At 45.5% G+C, this 19,826-nt stretch overlaps 1 protein-coding gene across 4 annotated transcripts; it reads left to right on the forward strand.

Annotated features, from left to right (window-relative positions):
• Positions 1-12,905: 12,905 nt before the first annotated feature.
• GJB2 (gap junction protein beta 2) lies at positions 12,906-17,789 on the forward strand. 4 transcript variants are annotated; one of them, XM_040701558.2, is made up of 2 exons: positions 12,906-13,564; positions 14,788-17,789. In XM_040701558.2, exon 2 carries the CDS (start codon positions 14,810-14,812, stop codon positions 15,485-15,487), a length of 678 nt encoding a protein of 225 aa, XP_040557492.1. In that variant the 5' UTR covers positions 12,906-13,564; positions 14,788-14,809; the 3' UTR covers positions 15,488-17,789. The 4 variants fall into 4 exon arrangements, with proteins under 4 accessions (XP_040557492.1, XP_040557490.1, NP_001257745.1 ...); XM_040701556.2 differs by having other exon boundaries at positions 12,906-13,421; NM_001270816.3 differs by having other exon boundaries at positions 12,906-12,999.
• Positions 17,790-19,826: the final 2,037 nt, after the last annotated feature.

Genomic DNA, 19,826 nt, shown 5'->3' on the forward strand with positions numbered 1-19,826 from the left:
GGAGTGGCTGAGGGAATTGGGATTGCTCAATCTGGAGAAGAGGAGGCTCAGGAGTGACTTTATTGCTCTCCACAGCTGCCTGAAAGGAGGCTATAGGGAGATGGAGGTCAACCTATGCTCACACATTGCAATATTAGGTGAGAGGGAGTGGCCTTGTGCTGGGGGAGGTTCAGGTTGGACGTTAGGAAACATTTCTTCTCAGAAGGAGTGGTGAGGCACTGCCCTGGGGAGGTGGTGGAGTCACCATCCCTGGAGGTGCTCAAGAAATGTATGGATGTGGCACTGAGGGACATGATTAGTGGGCATGGGAGGATAGGTTGATGATTGGACTGCACAATCTGGTGTTTTTTTCCAACACCAATGATTCTATGGTTCTATTCCATGACACCCAGATTGACTCTCACAGTGTTCCACTGGACCCTGGTGACACTAAAAGGAGAGCTTAATCTTGTGGCAAGTGGCTGGGTTTAATAAAACACCTGCAGGTAGTCACGGGATGCATTCAGTCAGTGATAATAAAAACCAGTTTAAAAGAATCCTCTGGAAGTTTTAGTAAGCAATCTGAAAAAGCTCTCATGGTTACTCAATATCTGGTTTCTTATCTGCTCAAAATTTAACTAGGTTGCCCGTCATAGAATCATAGAATGGCCTGGGTTGAAAAGGACCACAATGATCATCTAATTTCAACCCCCCTGCTATGTGCAGGGTCAGCTACCTGCACTTGGCATTATTGAACCTCATTAGGTTTTCATGGGCCCACTTCTCCAGCCTGTCCAGGTCTCTCTGGATGGCTTCCCTTCCTTCTTTTTTCCCTTCCTTCTGTGCACCACTGCACCACTCAGCTTGGTGTCGTTTGCAAACTTGCTGAGGGTGCACTCGATGCCATCGTCTATGTCATTGATAAAGATGTTGAAGAGCACCAGTCTCAAGACCAACCCCTGAGGGACACCACTTGTGACTGGCCTCCACCCTGACACAGACCCACTGATCACAACCCTTTGGCTGCGTCCAGCCAGCCAATTCCTAATCCACTGAACAGTCCATCCATCAAATCCACACTTCTCCAATTTAGAGAGGAGGATGTGGTGAGGGACCATGTCAAAGGCCTTGCAGAAGTCCAGCTAGATGACATATCCCATCTCCCATCCACCAAAGCTGCCACTCCATCATAGAAGGCCACCAGATTGGTCAGGCATGATCTGCCCTTGGTGAAGCCATGCTGGTTGTCTCAGATCACCTCTTTATCTCGTATGTGCCTTAACATAGCTTCTAGGAGCATCTGCTCCATGATCTTCGCAGGCACAGTGGTGAGGCTCACCAGCCTGTAGTTCCCCGGATCCTCCTTTCTCCCTTTCTTAAAAATGGGAGTAATGTTTCCCTCTTTCCCAGTCCCCATAAAGTTTCCCAGCACAGATAAGGCTGAAGCAGGAATGCTTGCATCTCAAACACCCACAGCCATGAGGGTCTGGGCCTCCTGGGGACCCTGAGCTGAGGTGCGGTGCATCCACATGCTCAGCCTCACCAGGGCAACTGGCAGATGTTAGTGCCAGACATCACTTCCTTGTTCCTTGATGAAAACTAAACCCACACATCCCTCTTCTTGCTCAACAGGCAAGAAAGCATGGCAGCCCTGTGTTCTCACAGGCCTTCCTGATGAAGCTTTGCATAAAGCAATAGCTATATGGATATAGGCATTTATGCAGGTGTATGTATATGACACACAACGTCATATTTTGCATTAATACTAAATAAATCAGCAGCAAACAGTTTAAAACCTGGGCTGAAGATTGAATATTATTTTTGTATCCATTATTATTATTAATGTTAAAAAGTTATTTAAATAGGCTGATAGAAGACAGTACCACAAGTGTGAATTAGTTGAGATGAAAGAAGAATTTAGGAACTTTGCAGAAAGATCATTTTAGCAGCAACACAATAGTAAAATAACAACATGCACTTCAAGGAACAATTAGAACTCCTCATCCACATCCCTGATCTCCTGTGAACTGAAATGATACAGAGGTGTGAGCTGGCCAGGCTGCCTCTGCTCTGCGCCCAGTGTTGACAGAGCAAATCAAAATGTTTAGATGGATAAAGGAGAAAATTTATAATGAAATTGATAAGCGTATCACCTAACCATGCTGACATATGTATGACAGGTTATGATCTTCACCAAGGGTGAGACAGTGGAACCACACTGAACTGAGATCAGGATCTTAGGGCATTCAGGATCTGGGGGAAAGCAGATACTTCCCATTTGAACTCCCTTGGGCTACCTGGGAGCTAAACCAGGTCTCTTGGTTGTGGGTGGAAGTTTGGTGACACCGGGGTTGGTGACCTGTGGGCCAAGATCCACAGCTGCCATCACGCTGCGCGACCAGGCGACACAGGGAAGGGGAGTGGCAGGTGCCCAGGAATGTGCAGGTCCTGGAAGGCACCAGGAGAATTTAATGCCTGGAGGCCTGGGCGAAAGCTGAGTGGGGCTTTTCTTTGTTGCAGCTCTGAACGTAGGTGTCTGGTATTTATTTAAATCCTAAGTACCTGAATAGTCTCTTGGATCTCATCCCAAACCTATCTAACCCCTTTATCATTACGTAGGAAAGACTCGTCAATTGAAGGTTTTGGGAGTGGAAGGCCTCACAGCAGCCGCTCACAAATCCCTTCAGACCTCATCTGAGCCGGACTCAGTCAAAGGAGAACTTGGCCTGGCCTCAAGGCCCTGCAGCACTGCCTGCTGCACACGTGGCTCACCAACCTGACACTGCTCAGCAGGCTTGTATTACTGGCTGATGGCTTCTTTTTTTAACAGCTCTGGTTTTACACTGCCTCCCTCACCAAAGAACTGGAAGGCATTACCCAGTTAAGCACTTAAAAGTTAATCACTGGACAATAACCACATATTAAACATCATTACAAAACCAGTGCCAAAGGCATCTTCCTTACAAAGCTGTGAGAAAGAATTTTTTTTTCTTTCTTTCTTTTTTTTTTTTTTTTTTCTACACACAGAAGCCAACCAGAAAGCAAATACCAGAAATAGAAGGACCAAGGAACTTGAGAAGGTCGCATGGCCCCATCCATAAGTCTGAGGCAGGAGGAGATTCACTCGAGATTCACCTGAGGTGCACTTGGTTGGTGGCATCCTTCAAAGATAAGGGCTATTTGTTTTCACTTGGGCTGTCTATAGCAGAAAAGCTGTTTGGGTTAACTAAACTTTCATTTATCTTGATAAATTCCTGCAAATCTCTTGTGGCAGATACCCTTCAATTAGTCTAAAATTTGTACACATAATTTGAACTTCCTAGTACACATTATTCAAGCCTCAGTTGGTAAGTCAGCAGTGCTATTAAACCTATTTGAACATGGATACACTTTCAGCACTAGCAGAAACCAGCAACACAGTCAGTAAGAACCCCAGGGTGGACAACACCATTCCTTCTGCACCACAGACCCACCTAGGATCCATAAGCATGGAACCACCAGTGCCCCATGAAGAATTTTGTCAGCTTTTTGTGGACAGACCTGTGTGTGCTGGGGTACCTGTGGAAACACCTCCTTCCAAATGGAGCTGACTAGACTATTATCCATCCCTCTGGGTGCAGCTTTTCTCCAGACAAGGAGGAGACCCAGACCTCTATTTCCTTCAGACTGCTGGGTGCCATCCCACACCTTCTCTTCCCCAGGCTTGTGGCAAAGGGTGGAGGGAGGGAATGGAGAAGAGACACTCTGTGAACCATGTACTGAAAGGTAGAGACCATATAAGAGAGGTCCTGACTCATCTGGAGGTTAAGATGGGCACCTAGAAAAGGATGACTCTGCTTCTGAATCTTGTTTGGTATCTTCTTTTCAGTGTTCAATGTAAAATGTATGAACAGGAGCAGAGACCAAATCCAGAGCTTCCTTTCCTTTCCCATTTGTTCCCTGTTCTTTGGAGAGCATCTCCTACAAGTTATCTTGTTTCCTCCCCTCTCCTTTTATCCTACTGACTTTTGTTCAGCTGAATAAATCCTGCAAAAGAGGAGAGCAACACCAGCCTGGGGTAACCTGCAGCTCTGTGGCTATGGCACAGTGCGAGGAGTAGGAGGTAAAAGTTTGATTCCTGTCACGTCAAGCAAAACAATATCTCTGAATCTGTGTGACTTCGGGAAAACCTAAGGGTTTTTCTATGTGCCCATGACCCTTAGTGCCACATCCACATGACTGGGGATGGAAAGGGACCTTGGTGTACTGATGGACAGTTGGCTGAATATGAGCCAGCAGTGTGCCCAGGTGGTCAAGAAGGCCAATGGCATCCTGGCTTGTATCAGGAATGGTACGGTGAGCAGGACCAGGGAAGTCATCCTGCCCCTGTACTCAGCATTGGTGAGGCCGCCCCTTGAGTGCTGTGTTGTTTTGGGCACCTCAGTACAGAAAGGACATGGAGGTGCTGGAGCAGGTCCAAAGAAGGTCAACAAGGCTTGTGAAGGGCTTGGAGAATATGCCCTACGAGGAGAGACTGAAGGAACTGGGGCTGTTTAGTCTGGGGAAAAGAAGGCTGAGGGGAGACCTTATTGCTCTCTTCCAATATCTGAAAGGTGCTTACAGCGAGAGCTGGGTTGGTCTCTTCTTGCTGCTGACAGGTGACAGGATGAGGGGAAGTGGCCTCAAGTTGCCAGGGTAAGTTTAAGTTGGATATCAGGAAACACTTCTTTACAGAAAGGGTTATTAAGCACTGGAATAGGCTCCCCAGGGAGGTGGTTGAGTCACCATCCCTGGATGTCTTTAAAAACCATTTGGATGTGGTGCTCAGAGACATGATTTAGCAGAGGGCTGCTAGAGTCAGGGTAGTATGGTTAGGTCATGGTTGGACTCGATGATCTTTAACGTCTTTTCCAACCTGAGTGATTCTATGGTTCCATGATTCTATGACTTCCGAGCTCAGCATCGAAAGGGACATTGGTGGTCTGATCTCACATTTGAGAGTTGAGAGCACAGCTGCCAGTGCAATGACTCACAAGCTCTCCCTAGCTGTCCTGGGGCATGGTACAGAAATGTCTTGCGCACCAAAAAGTGCTGGATATCAAAAAATATGGCCTGTAGCTCGTTGAACAGCATTTAAGCAACTCTCCCCATATCTTCCTTTGGCTTCTTCAATTTCATATGAGCAAAAGGAAAAAGAAAAAAATAATGTAGCTGGTTGTATTGATCTAGCCATGAATTTCACATCAGCAGACAGTATGAATATTCTAGCAGTGCTGGAGGTGTGCTGAGTGCCATAGGAAAAAAAAAAGAGAGATGCAAATCCAATCAGGCAAGCAAACTGGAACTGTGTGTAGCAAAATGGGCAAGAACAATCTTGTTTTATGCCAACATTTCATGTCCCTGAAGCTTTAGACAGGCATGTGTATTTTGCTGATCTACAGGCAAAATTCCTGTTCCCAGCATGTACAGTACGCTTCATTACAGCGCAGCGTGTCTTGACGCGGGGAGAATGTCCACACCTGAGACTGTGGGCAGCAGTTTGGAAATAAAGTGTTTCAACAGCAGTCCCTGGTGGGAATGGGAAACTTTACACGTGCTAATCTCGTTTGGAATTTCCTTATTGCTCCACACAAATGTCCATCAAACAATTTCCAATAGATCCTATCTCTTTTGAAATAATAGAAACTGCTGTGATTGATTAATGAGCACCCATGTCTGACACCATACCCATAGCAATAAAATGCCTAGCAACAACACTTCTTATACAGCTTAGTCCTGATTTATTTCACATTTTTTTCCACATGCTAAACATGCGTGGAGCTGTTGTAAAATCGTTTTATTCCTATTTTTCTATTGTTCACACAGAGCTCAGACCATCAGCCAGCCTGTACCTAGCAGCACAGTATGCCAGAAGTGCTGCTGAGCTCCCTATGCCAGCGCGGTGAAAGCCTCCTGGTGCTGCCTGGTCTCCTCCTGGCTTGGAAGTGTTGACGTGGGGGCTTTGGTGGAATGGGAGCACGCAGGATGGATCTGGTGGGCCTGGGGCAGAGCCAAAAGGAGCTCTGGTAAGGAAGCTCCAGCTCGCACAAGGCTGCTGTCATTTATGAGTGCAATTTTGGCATTTCAGGGCTCCCAAAATACAATCTCATTCAAAAGGCGGTCAGTAACAAAGGAATAGATTTGTTTTCTCCTGGTCCATTTATTGTGCCACCATTTGCTCTTAAGAAAGTATGGTCATATGTGAATTTTTTTGCACTGAGAAAAAAATTTGAACAAGAGAGAGCAGCAACAACATATTTCTTGACAAAAGAAGTGATCTACTGACCCATAAAATTACCACAGCAAGACACCCAGTGTCTGCTTAGCTGGAGCCCTTGGCTTCTAGCAGTAAGTGCTCTTAGCACACAGGTAATGCAAACATTGCAAAAGACAGTGGTTTTCTTGGACATCTACCTTTCCCTGCCTGGAGCAAATCCCTTTATGATGTGCTTGAATACAGTGAAGGGCAAAGGCAGAAACATTCCTGACCCAAGGGAGTTCATTTTTCCTTCTGTTGGGGTGCTGGTTGAGAGTGATACTTCTCATCCTCGTCTGAATATTTTGTAAGCCTGAATGCATTGCTTGGCAACAACTGCAGTGGCATGTCTAGGGAGGTGCTGTGTGGCTGTTTGGCACCGCTTGGCATTATGGCTCTGTTTCCTCTGTGCCTACAAGATCCCTTCCCACAGATCTCTGCAATGGACTCTGCTGAACTGAACTGAATTCTGCAATTAACAACATGAAGATCAACAGACTGGGGAGACCTTGGAGCCTGGAAAATTGAGCTTCCATGGGGCTCCACCATTAGCAAGGAAGGGCTCCCTCTTTTATGAATTTAGCACTTATCACGACTCCACTTTTGAATGATCTGGAGCCAAATGGTCCTCTTGACTTGTCTAAGCATAGACGTAGCAGCCTCCTGAGCTCCTGCACCTGTCTCTGTGCAGCTCTGATGTATCTGTGTTTGTGCAGAAATCTTGGAGAGATCTTCCGTGGGGAGTTCTAGCACTTTGCAGCTTACTTCTTCCTTTCAAATCAGTGAATACAACCATTTCCCCAAAGAGTTTGGAAGTACACTTCTGCAGACTGCGTAGAGCAGGGAACATCCTTCCTTCTCCCTGAGCACAAAGTCCTTGGCCCTCAGCAAAAAGAAATGCTGAAGTTCTCAGTCTTTGCAACCTGTGGCTGTTCCCTGCCTTTTTCAGGCAAGGAAAAGGCTCCTGGTAGGAAGGTTAGGACTGGGAAGTGCAAATACAAAGTGCATAAAGATGTCAGGGAGAGCCTGAAATTGCAGCCAGACAGTTCAGGGACTTCTTCACTCTTCATACCCCAAGGACGCTGCTCAAAGTGCTCAATGTATTCACTTCTTACTGCACAGAGACAGAGAAGAGCCAACACCTTATCCCTTTCCAACCTGTCATAGACATGGACAATGAAACTTTGATCAATACACAGCAACAACAGCTTCCTATTTCCCAGTGTTGTTCATGATGCATTAAACTGCCACTAATTACTGACTTTTCTGGTGAATGGCTCATTCACTCCCTGGTTATTATCTTCTACTGTGCACCAAATTTATACCTATTTTATTACTGGTCTTCAATCAAGAACACTGATCATTATCTAGCCCTCAAATACTGAAAGCCCATCTGTTTATAATGAACACCTCTTAATCACCTGCAAAAATGCAGCAAAGTAACATAGCAAAAACAACCCCCAAAAAAGAGCATGACCTTTCTGGTCACATTTACTGTCCCATGAACATTTTAATCAACTGCAGAAGAATTATTTCACTAAAAAGCTTTTCTTTTTTTTTCTTTTAATTTTGTTAGAAAGATATTAAATATTTCCTCTGATTTTTACTCTCATCTTTACATACCAGGTTTTACATACCAAATCTGAGACTTGTGCTGCTAGCCTGGGGTTTGTGCACCCCACAAAACCCAGCAGATTCCTCAGCAGCAATGAGTGCTGCTGCCCAGCCCCACCTGCCCCAAGCTCAGTGAAGCAGGCTCTGTATCCCTCTGACAAGAGGAGCTGCACTCAGCTCAGCAGCGAAGAACCATTCCAGCAAACTGGCTTCTATTTCCACTTTGCTGATAACATTACCCTCTTAGGTAGGTGTAGATCTCTGTGGGTATCTTTTCAAGCCTGAGGAACATCAGTGAGTACATACCATCTGAATCCTTCCTGAATGCTGTTTGGTGTCCAGCATAGACACTGATGAGCCATGGTGATCACCTAAAGCAGACTGCTCCCAAAGAGAAGGGATGGATCTTGACAGACTGTAGTGCCTCACCTGCTTTATGTTCTTCATGGTGCACATTTTCCCAGTGCAGCCTGTTACCTTATGCTGCAGGCTTTCAAACACCTTCCCAGTACATGTATTATCTGTGAGTGTTATATCCTTTTTCATTAGTTACCCAGTGGCCCTTGGTCAAACAGCTCTTCCCAAAGCCTACCGCTTCAGCTTCCTTTGTTACTGTGTGCAGTGTGCAGCCTTGCAGTCTTGCATCAACTTCTGTTGACTTTTCAGCTGCAAGTCGTTGCCCACTGACTAACAGCAGTCAAGCTGCAGCATGCGGCTGCCTGCTTGGTTTTCTGTCATCACCAGAGCTCTCCTGATGTTGTCTCTGCATAGGAGGACTAATGCCAGTTTTGTGTATAGCTCTGCATGCTTCAGTGCTCAAATACGCTGCGGGTATTTGCTCCCCACCAGTATCAGTACATGACCTGTCATGCTATGCTCCTCTTGATCCTGCTGAGTGTAGACGGCCATCAAAAGTTAGAAGGTTTTAAGCATTCTCCAAATTATGTACTTAACCACCTTGCAGAGAGCTGAATTATATTCACCCCTCAGTTGTGGCGGAGGCCATTCTTGAATATCCACAGAGAACTTTTGCCTTGAGCAATGAAGGAGCCAACTGATGGGATGGGTGGAAGTTGGACAGCTAATAGAACTGTGCAAAAGAAATAAAGTCTAAAATTGGGAGATACAGAAAAAATGAGGAATCAAAAAACAAATAGTGTGAATTTGAAATTTAGCCTGTCCTCATTTCTTGCAACACTGCTGGTATGCATCTCCTATGGCTTCACAAGGGGCTTTGTGCCAGGGATCAGCACTAGACTAGAGTATCAAAAGGCCGACTCTGAGAGCCACCCACACGTATGATCTCCAGGCCTCAGCTGTAACCCAGCACAGACCTGTTGGTGGAATGTTTTAGTATGGGCTTGACTGTAGCTTCTGCTCAGAAAGCATTTTGTAAAAGCCATTTCTTTCCTTTCTTTTTTTTCCTCCCCTTTCTTTTTCAACAATGTGATATCCACAACTATTTAGTTCCTTATGACTCTTCCCCAGTCCAGTTCAATTCCTTTGTTGCTGATGTGGTGAGCAAGAGGAAATGTTTCCCATCATATATTTGCATTCTAGAAATGACTTGGCTAGTATGATGCACACATAGGTGCAATCAAGTAGTTACTGAATCATACCATTCTTGTTTTTAATCTGATTGAGGTACTTGAGGCACTTGAGACCTCAGCAAACTGATGGATTAGTCACCTAGTCAGTGATTTGAATACTGACAAAATGAACAAGAGAAGGTGCTTGTCTCAGATTGAACTGGAACAAAGCAAAGCGGGGATCCAGCCTGCTTTCTACAGAGGAATCACCCATCACTGTTGGATACTGCCTGCACTCCCCACCCTTCCCCTTGAGCCCCTGCCACTCACTCCTGTGATTTACAGAACTTTTAATTCCAGAGCTCTCCTCCCACTCTCTCCCTCCCACTCTCTCCCTCCTGTCTGTGGGATGTACAGAACCAGTTCTTCACACCCTGCTGCCATCCAGCATGTCCCACACTGCACTGGCACTGCCCACCCTTTGTTCTTAGCAGTTTTACTGCTGCTCCATCAACCCTGCTGTTAGCAGCTTCTCTCCTCAGTCACCTGTGCTTGCCCATTGGCTTCTTCCTATTCTTATCTCCGAATAAGTAAACTAATGTGGGCTTCTTCTAAGCAGAGTGCTCCAAGAGATATGGAAGAACAATAGCTCCTCAGATAAGCATTAAAAATTAAAGTGTTCTTGGTGAACCTCATAAAACTTTGCTTAAACAATGCATTTACAGACATGCAATGTGTGTAGCAAAGGGCAGCAATTAGCCCAAAGTAAGGGCTGCCCCTAGCTCTGCCCTGTACCCTGCACCCAGCCCTCCTCTGAGGGGAGATTATTTCCGAAGGACAGTGGTACCAGAAGCAAAACAAATCACAGTTCTCTTTCATAAACCCTCTTCTGTCTGTGGGTGCTTGGGCATCCTCGTGATGCAGCTGGAGGTGAAATGGGCCCCTCTCCAAGAAGGGACTCTGCTACCCTCTCCCAAAACATGTTTTATGGTTTACAGCTGACTGAAAGTTGTTTAACCTCCATGCTACCCTGCACTGCCAACAGAATAGGAGGTGCCCACTGTTTCATGCAATGATTTTGCAGTCATTTCCAGGAAAAGTCTGGTAGAAGGGAGATCTAACTCATGGAAGGACAACCGGGTGCTGCGTCCCTCTCCAGGAGCCTCCTGGATAGTTTGAATGGGCCACGAACATAAAGAAGCAGCAATGTCTGCACTGGGCTATGAGCATAAAAAAAAGCTCAAGGTTTGCAGCATCAGCTTCTTTTCTCTGGGGTCTGTCTGACACTAATATGTGTGTAATGATATCAAAGGAGTAGAAACAGCTTGTTCAAAGGCTACTGAAGTGTGGTGGTGTGACTAAAGCAAGTGAGTGAAGAATTAATGTAGAAACAAACTGGATACACATGCTGAGTTGAACGGTGAAGGTGCTTTTATTGCTGATGTTGGTGAAAGAATGTCAGGTGTAACATATGTTTGGCTCAGCCTTGAAGAAATGAAGACAGTTTCCAAAATATAATCTGACTCTATAGCTACATTCCCAATTCGGAAATAATTCCACACAACAACTAGCTGCTAGGTGTAGAAAGAGCCTTGCTTTAAGCAGAAGTGAAGGATATGGAGTCTGCCACACTAATCATTTGGGAAAAATCAAAATAATATGTTTAACACATTAAAAAACTGAAGCTTTGTGGTAGTCAAAATTAAACCTGGCCATGAGGAATAGCAGATCTTCCCCAGTTGCTCATACTGGATGGCAAAATAGCAAATGAATCTCAGTGTCAGCTGGTGTAAACCAATACTCCATTTGGAAAACTCAACTCTTTGACAGGGTAGATAGCAGCAGGACAAGAGGAAACCGTTTTAGATTGAAGGAGGGAAGATTTAGGTTAGATGTCAGGGGGACGTTCTTTACTGTGAGAGTGGTGAGGTGCTGGAACGGGCTGCGCAGAGAGGCTGTGGATGCCCCGTCCCTGGAGGTGCTCAAGGCCAGGTTGGATGGGGCCCTGCGCAGCCTGGTCTCGTATTAAATGTGGAGGTTGGTGGCCCTGCCTGTGGCGGGGGGGTTGGAGATTCATGATCCTTGAGGTCCCTTCCAATCCGGGCCATTGTCTGTGTATTATGTGATGTGAAAATAAACCCAAAGTATAGCTGTTCAAGTGTATAGGCACATACGTACTCCAGGAGACTTCAGCTCTATTAGCTAGAATGTCCCAGGAAATAACCTGGGACTGACTGTAAAAAGCAACTCTCGCATCTGAGGGGCTTGAAAGGTGAAAATGAGTGAATAGGGAAACAGCAGAGAACACAGCAGAAAACATTGCTCTGTGCATATGCAAACTGTAGATACTGCAGGTAGTGGGGCGCAAAACTTTGTGGTGAGTTTGATGGAAGTATAGAGCAGTTCCTGCATGACAAATATTGAACAAATGATGCTTTAGAGATGGATTGATGGAAAATTGATGACACGAGTTGCTGCACTGGTGAGTGCATGGAGCAGCTGAGCAGGGGTTAGCCGTTACTCCGAGTGGTGGGGACAAAGCAGGAATCTGTGCTCTGTACAGATATACACTGTGGCACTCATCACTCACTGCCACTAGAATGACCCTTCCCCACAGCAGGTGAGCCACGGCTGTGTCTCTGCAGGTGTGCTCAGCCAGAACTCCCCTCTCCTTCCCACATTAAGCACTCTGCGCTCCCTCCCACATCAAGGCAAGAGAAAGAAGATGAAAGGAAACGAAAGTAACCCTCAGCTTTACCGTAGTTCTGGTTTGGCTGTACATGAAAGCCACCACGGCAGCACCGAGCTGTGGATTTCTTTCAAGCATTTACATTTACCACTATCAAACTTCGCTATTGTTTTATAAAACAGAGCTGGTTCTTCCAGACATTTCTTCTCTACTTATTAATGTTCAAAGATATTACACACGTGACTGCTTCCTATACCTCCAGAACAAACTCATGTGGGTATTTTGCAGACCCACAGACCCACACAAGCACTGGCTTTCCTTAATTTCTATCCACGCACATTACCAGAACAAGCTTATTTGTTTAAATAACTTCTGATGAAAGCGTCTCTCTTTCCAGACACGCCACACAGTGCAATACGCAGGACAGATCTTCACCTCAACGCACGAACACACCGTTTCCAGCGGTGCTGTCATGTCCCCAGACAAGACCCCCTTGCGCCTGCAGCCATAGGCACGGCATTCCACCACCGCTCAGCTGTTTCACACCCAGCGCTGTTTCCCGGCAGGGCTTCTGGTCGCAGCGCTGTTAGAAGCGAAGCGCCGTGAGCCGAGGGCACCGGGCAGCCCTCTCCCGGGCACCGTGCGCTGGGAGCGCTGAGCAGTCCGCAGTGCAAGGCCGTGTGCTGCCACACAGCTCGCTACTCACACCTGACCGCCGGGCCCGCTCCGCCGCCAGCGCCCCACGGGCACCCCGGCCCCGCCCGCGGGCGGAGAGAGGCGGCCTCGGGGCGGGTTAAAAGCGGCGGCGGCGGAGCGGGGAGGGCTCTGAGAGCTGTGGGACGGCGAGGACCGGCTGTCCGCTGGCACCACAGCCCGGGACCCGCGCCGTGCCGCGCCGCGCCGCGCCGCTCCAGGTGAGGCTCCGCCGCGGAGTGCTGGGGCTGAGGGGGCCGTGGGGTCGCGCCGAGCCCCGGGTCGGGTTCTGCTCGTGCGGCGGGGCGCCACCCGTGGTTTGCTGGGCGCCCCGCAGCCGATCGCAGCGTTTGTGCGGTGGGGAGGAGCAGGAGGTGTCCCGTCGTGTTCTGCGTTCTTTTTTGCCTCCACAACTTGCAGCTTCAGAGCCGCGGTGTGAGCCGGCACCTGGAGCGCGGGCTGTTCGTCCCGTTGGGATGTGCCTCACTCAGGCGGTTTCTTTCCTTCGGTCCTCGTTAGCCCCATTCTGTTCGTTTTATTTCTGTTTTAATGGCTATGCGACAGGTGAGAGGAAAAGCCGTGAGTTTGGATCAGCGCGAAAAGCTGCACAGAATGCTGCCATTCTGCATCGAGGACACAAGAAGTACGAGGAATTCAGCCGCCTTTTCGAGGCTTTATCTTTTTCCTTTCTCCCTTACCCGACGTAACCTTTCCTCATGACAGCAGACGTGACCTCTCCCTCCTGCCTGGAGGCCTGTCTGTACAGGCTGGGCCCTCGCACCGCGGGTGTGTGCATCCCTCTCTGGTGGTGTAACTGCGGCGGGGTAAAGGAGTTCCCTCTCTCTCTCGATTTCTTTTGCTGTTACCTGAGAATTAGCGCATTTACAGACTTTACCAGCCCGATAAAGCACGCTCCCTGCAGCAGGAGGAGCAGGAGGCTCTGGTCCAGAGCCAGTGTAGCTTTTCTGAATGGCAGATTGAGCCCTGCCCCTGGAAGATACTGGACCAGCTATGCAGGTTCCTGGCTGTGGATTTGAAGCGTTCAGTGGTAGCTTCCAAATGGCTGCTGAGCAGTGAAAGCCCAGTCCTGAGACTGAGCTCTGCCTTCAGCAAAACTTAAGCTTAATTGTCGAAGGGTAAACAGTGAATTTCCTCCAAGAGCAGGAGGAAGGGAGAACAGAAATGGAACTCCTCTGATGTTTGACCTCTTATTTAGCTGGAGTGTGATAGCATCTAGAAAATCAACGTAAACTTTTCAGCTGGGGGCTTTACGCTCTCAGCCCTCTGGCTCAGCTAATCTCCTTTTTGGATGAGGTAGCGATGAATGTGGAAGGGCAGGCTCTGCAGAATTGTCCTGTGCCTGCTGATTGGTGCTGTGTCTGTGCACAGCCCTGACAGAGTTGACTTGAGGTTTCTCAACAGTGAAATCAAATGCTGTACTCCTAGAGCTGAAGGCTCTGCCAAGCAAAGGATGTGTCTAAAGCTGCAGCAGGGAGCCTTAGGGACCTGCTGGAGGCATGTGGGAGGAGTGAGGGCTTCTGAGGGAAATGGCCAAGTAGCACTTACATTGGAGGCAAGGCAAGCACGACACTGCCTTCTATGGCTTTGGTATTGACAAAGAAATCCTATGAAAAAAATTTGTTTTGTCAAGATTATTTTATATGACTATATCGTTTTCTATTGATTTGGAAAGTGCACTGAGAGCCTACCAGAGAAAGGGAAAGAGGGCCCGGGGGATGCAGGGAGGAAACACTTGAAGGCGTAACTTATTTCCTACCCAAAACCTAGTTAGAAAAATACCAACGTATGCTAGTCTCATCATAAATATATGAATGGAGAGGCTTATTAGCTGCTTGAATCCACAAATATAAGGATAGAATTAATGAATGTGACTTGCATTTGCCTATGACTTGAGTGAATGCTAGGAAATCGTCTTGCTTATAGAAAGTTTGGAAATGATCCTTTGCTGCTTGGAAAGTGATTATTTGGTGTTTTATGTCATCTTGCAGGTAAAAGGACACAGAAAAGAAGATGGATTGGGGAACTCTGCAGGCTGTTTTGGGAGGTGTAAATAAACACTCCACCAGCATTGGGAAGATATGGCTCACAGTCCTGTTCATCTTCCGTATCATGATCCTGGTTGTGGCTGCGGAGAGAGTCTGGGGAGATGAACAGCAAGATTTTGTCTGCAATACGCTTCAACCTGGGTGTAGAAATGTTTGCTATGATCACTTTTTCCCCATCTCTCACATCAGACTCTGGGCCCTGCAGCTGATCTTCGTTTCTACCCCTGCACTGCTGGTGGCCATGCACGTGGCTTACACCAGGCACGAGAGGAAAAGGCGATTTAGAAGTGGTGATAAAATTAATATTGAAGAGCTGAAAAATGAAAAGATCCACATTCGAGGTCCCCTGTGGTGGACGTATACCTGCAGCATCTTCTTCAGGATCGTCTTTGAAGCAGTCTTCATGTACGTGTTCTACTACATGTACGACGGGTACCAGATGCCTCGTCTGGTGAAGTGTGATGCGTGGCCCTGCCCCAATGTCGTGGATTGTTTCGTGTCTCGGCCTACTGAGAAAACCACGTTTACTATTTTTATGCTTGCTGTATCTGGGATCTGCATGATGTTGAATCTGGCTGAGTTGTGTTACTTAGTGATAAAAGTTTGCCTGAAAGATTCTGGGAAAACAACAGTTTTAAAGTAATTCCCCAGTTCTGTGATTGCTTGGCTTCCCAGATCCCCTCAGAATTTACTTAGGTGTCAGAATACGATTGGCAATATTTTCACACTCGAGGAGAAGGATAAAAACAAAAGGGCATATTTTTTTTATGATAGCCTCGCTGGGAAGCTGCCACTGAGGGAGGTTTTAACATCATGAGCTACTTTGGTATTCCTGTATCCACAAATAGAGAGATCAGCCTTCTTGGCTGCACCTTTTCCAAGTATGCTTCCTGCTGTGATGGTCACTTTTTGAAAAGTGGGAATGAGAAGGTCTAGTGCCACACAGAGAGGGATTGCAAACAGATTGCATCAAATGACTGCTGCCAATGAGACAGGCCACTGTGGTTTCCTGCTCTTTTTCTCCCCAGCACTCTGTGAAGAATCTCAGTATGGTAGATTTTATTTGATGATGAGACTTTTTACTCAACTGGGCTTCCTTCAGCAGTGTTTTTCTCTGGGTTTTTTTTTTTTTTTTTTCCTTCCAGCAAAGTTAAAAAAAACTGCCTTGTTTCATTCTGATTCTTTTGGTTCTTTTCCGGAGGAAGTGCTTCAACACTTAGAGCATGATATGCGGCAGCTCATACCTATTGGTGCTCCATCAGTCTTTTTTTCCCCCTATTCATCCTGTGTAACTTTTCCTCATGAAACCTCCAGTTCTGATTTGGTGCACCTTTTAAGTAGCTGTATCAAACAACTCCCAGTCTCTGTGGCATTCTATACAGTGAGACTGAAACACCTTTTTTCTTGTTACCATAGGATGAGCAAGAATTACAGGCAACTTGCACAGCCAAAATAGAAAAGTTTCCCAGTCAGAAGGCAGGGGGAACTTGAAAACTTGATGGTCACACTGCTGAGTTGTGAGTTGTACATCATTAACTTGAACTGTATGAGTCCGTATCATCTCTCCAAAGCAGTCTCAAAACATGTTCTGTTTTATGCCTGTCATTGTCAGCTACAGCAGTGCATGCAGCAGTGCAGTGTACCTCCTTAGTGCTTGCCCACTGAATATGCTTCTAGTAAACTGACTCTTCTTCTTCAGCTTTAATAATGCTCCTTCATTTGGGAGGAAAGCTAGTTACCTTAGGTTCTCTTTTTGTAGCCATCTCCTCAAATACTTTTATCACTTCTGGATAAACAAAGCTGCCTGAGTTAAGTCTCATGACCTCTCACTGTGCGCTGGAAGTGGAGCACAAGCAGGCTGCCGCTGCTCATGTGCTTATCCAGTGTTACAATCTGACTCCAGATGGAAATGGTTCATCAAACGTAGTAGCAGAAAGAAAAGGAGCAGCATCCTTAGAAGTATGAACGAACAAAAATATAAAGTCATTAACAATGAGCTGAACTGGAAACTTGCTCTGTAAAAACATCCTTAATTCAACTCTAAATAACAAAGCTTGGCACATAATGGATTTGTGCTGGGTAAAGTTCCTGCACTGTTCTGTGTACAAGTACAAAGAGAACAAACTATCTACACTCCCAGTGCTCTAGTATTACATTTCTTTTGTAACAACAAGATTTGTATTTTCTTCTGAAATCATAATTAAAGGACATTTGTGGTGTCCATTTTCTGTATTACTTACACGTGCCTAAAATGCCTAATGAAAATCTGTTTACCGCAATAGAAAATGAATGCAGCAATAATACATTTAATAGCTGGGAGCTACTGTAAGCATTTTAGCCTTCTGCCACAGGTTGTTTTTCAATCTGTTACACTGCCTTTGCTATCAATTACATCCTGCAGGCCTTGTAAGCCTATAGTGGAAGGCCATATGTGTGATCTGTGCTAGAAATGTTACGTTGTGTAAATAAGTCTTGTACTAGTGAAACTTTAGCTGGAAATGGCTCGCAATAAACAACATAACCTCTCCATAGAGGAGAGTTTGTTTTCCTATTGTGCCTTTAACTGGAACTTGGAATGCAGTGCACCAAAACTGACAACACCAACAAGATAAGGTTAATTATCTTCAGCTAGTAGTTTGGCAACCAGATATCATACATGGAGAAAAAGATAGCAATCTGGACAGTTGCTGAAAGTGACCCAAGAGAGGACTTTGATCCAACTGTAGCGTTAGGTGTAATAGCTCTACCAGGAGATGTTTACTGTCTATGAGATTTCTGTTCATATGTGACTAAACAGCTACTTTGTAAGAAAACAAAACAAAAAAAAACACATTGTTCAGATACTCAGTAGGAATTAATCCCTCTACACCTATTTCTGTGTGCTACATTGCATGGTTGGCAATTATTTGCTTTCATACAGATTAAAATACAGTGCTGTTTTGGAATTGTGTGTGTTCTTTCTTGAAATACACAGTGTCTATCTGCCCTTTTGCATGTGGATTCTAGACTCTGCAGATTGGAGGTTGCAAGAATGTTGAAGACAAGCAACAAATCTGAAGTCTTGACTGTAAAGGAGGCTGATTGCTTACCCTAGGGTACAGCACAGCCAGGATATGAAGTGTCAAATAATGTACTATCCAAACTGGGAATTGTTCGAATGGGACAGTCTAGAATTATCCCTCTGGGCTGAAATCACCAGGGGATTACCATTGGTTTCATCAAGGCTAAGCTTTCATCCAAAAGCCTTGAAACCAAACCTATAAATATATTATGATAACTGAGACTTAATGATCTTAGCTAAGACAAATGGTCTTCAATATACTTCAGGAGCTACATATATCTTCTTCTCCATCCTACCAACTCAGCTTGTTTTCTTTTACAGAATATATTTATCTTCTGTAAAGTTGTCCCAGCTCTGACCTCGGTATTTTCTTTATACATGTGCCTAGCCATGAACAAGCAAACGATCAAACAAACGCATATATGTGTATATGTATGTGTATATATTTATCACTTAGGCTTGGAAATGAACTAAGATTTATCTGGCAGACTCAATTGAGGAAACAAGTTACATCTCTGACTTTTCATCTCTGAGAACTCAGCTTACACCTACTGTCACTGAAATCTATCATGGCTGATCCCTCACAGCTACCCTAGAATTCATCTTCAGATCTGGCCACATAATCATACACAACTCCTCCCTTTCTGCCCTGTAAATCACCGGCACTAACATGATACTTAATTTTTAATCTGCCTGTGCAATGCTCACTGTAATCCATTGTGTTTGAATAAGACATTTCATAACAGAAAATCGCCAAGCATACTGCCAGGTAGCCAGATGCTTGCATCAGCCTTTCTGGTAAAGGACTAATCGCATGTCAGTAGGGCATACAGTTTAAGGAAATATGTTTAGAGTGAGCTGGTGGAGAGCATACACAGTAGACCTATGAATCACTGCAGGTTTTGGATGAATAAAATACTATGTAAGTTCAACTGGTATTTACTTTTTCATTGTTATCTTTGAAGCCGCTCACATAAAGCACTGGTTTCAGGCTGCTGTTTGAACAGCAGTGTATTTTGCACACTACTGAGAACCAAACAGCATTTCACTCATAGTCCAGCATGGGACCCAGGAAAATAAATATTGCAGTGAGTGAATGCAGTGACGGTAGTCTGAAGCAGGCAGCATTTTTCAGAGGACAGGCTGTGCCGGGCAGGCTGACTTGCTTGGGTAACATGTATCTTTGCTGTCCTCTTGGCAATTACAGTCAGCTGTAGTAAAAACAAAAACAAAAATCAACAATCTTAAAACTGTTTAATTCAGGATCACAAAAACTGATTACAAATGTTTTGCAGGTCATTTGCAGGACTGAAGTTCAGTCTTTAAGAACACAAGATTGCCTCCTCCAAGTGATCCACACATCAGCAGGATTGCTGTACCTTCTTTTGATGGGTCGACTGTAACATCTGCTGTCTATTTGGTATCCAATTATCAACATTTCTTCTGTCATAGGACTCCTTTCACTTGATCTGAAAGTATTATGGCAGTCCTAGTACAGAGTTAACCTGAGTTTCTCCATCTGAAAGACAAACATGACAGCTATGTCATGTTCACAGGGAGCAGGGATGATTAATCAAACACCATTATTTATTAAGGTCAGTGCAATGATAGGTGCCAGAAAAAATATTTTCATAATTATTGTGTGGTAAACATTTCAAACCTATTGTGTGTTGCATCATTACCATAATACCTGCTTATGGTTAGTCACAACCCTTCCCTAGATGTTGCAGCCTTTCCAAGGACTGACTGCTTAATATGTAGTGTAATGAGGTTTCCCCAGTCTCTCCAATACAAATGAACAAAAACAAAACCTGCACTTACCCATCCACACACAAGTGCAGGTAGAACAAACTGACTAAATCATTATATCACTGTCATCTGATAGAAGACTGAGACATTGCAACATGGATTTGTCAGGAGT

Source organism: Gallus gallus, chromosome 1 (assembly GCF_016699485.2).
Source record: "Gallus gallus isolate bGalGal1 chromosome 1, bGalGal1.mat.broiler.GRCg7b, whole genome shotgun sequence".
In the NCBI taxonomy this organism is placed as follows: Eukaryota; Metazoa; Chordata; class Aves; order Galliformes; family Phasianidae; genus Gallus; species Gallus gallus.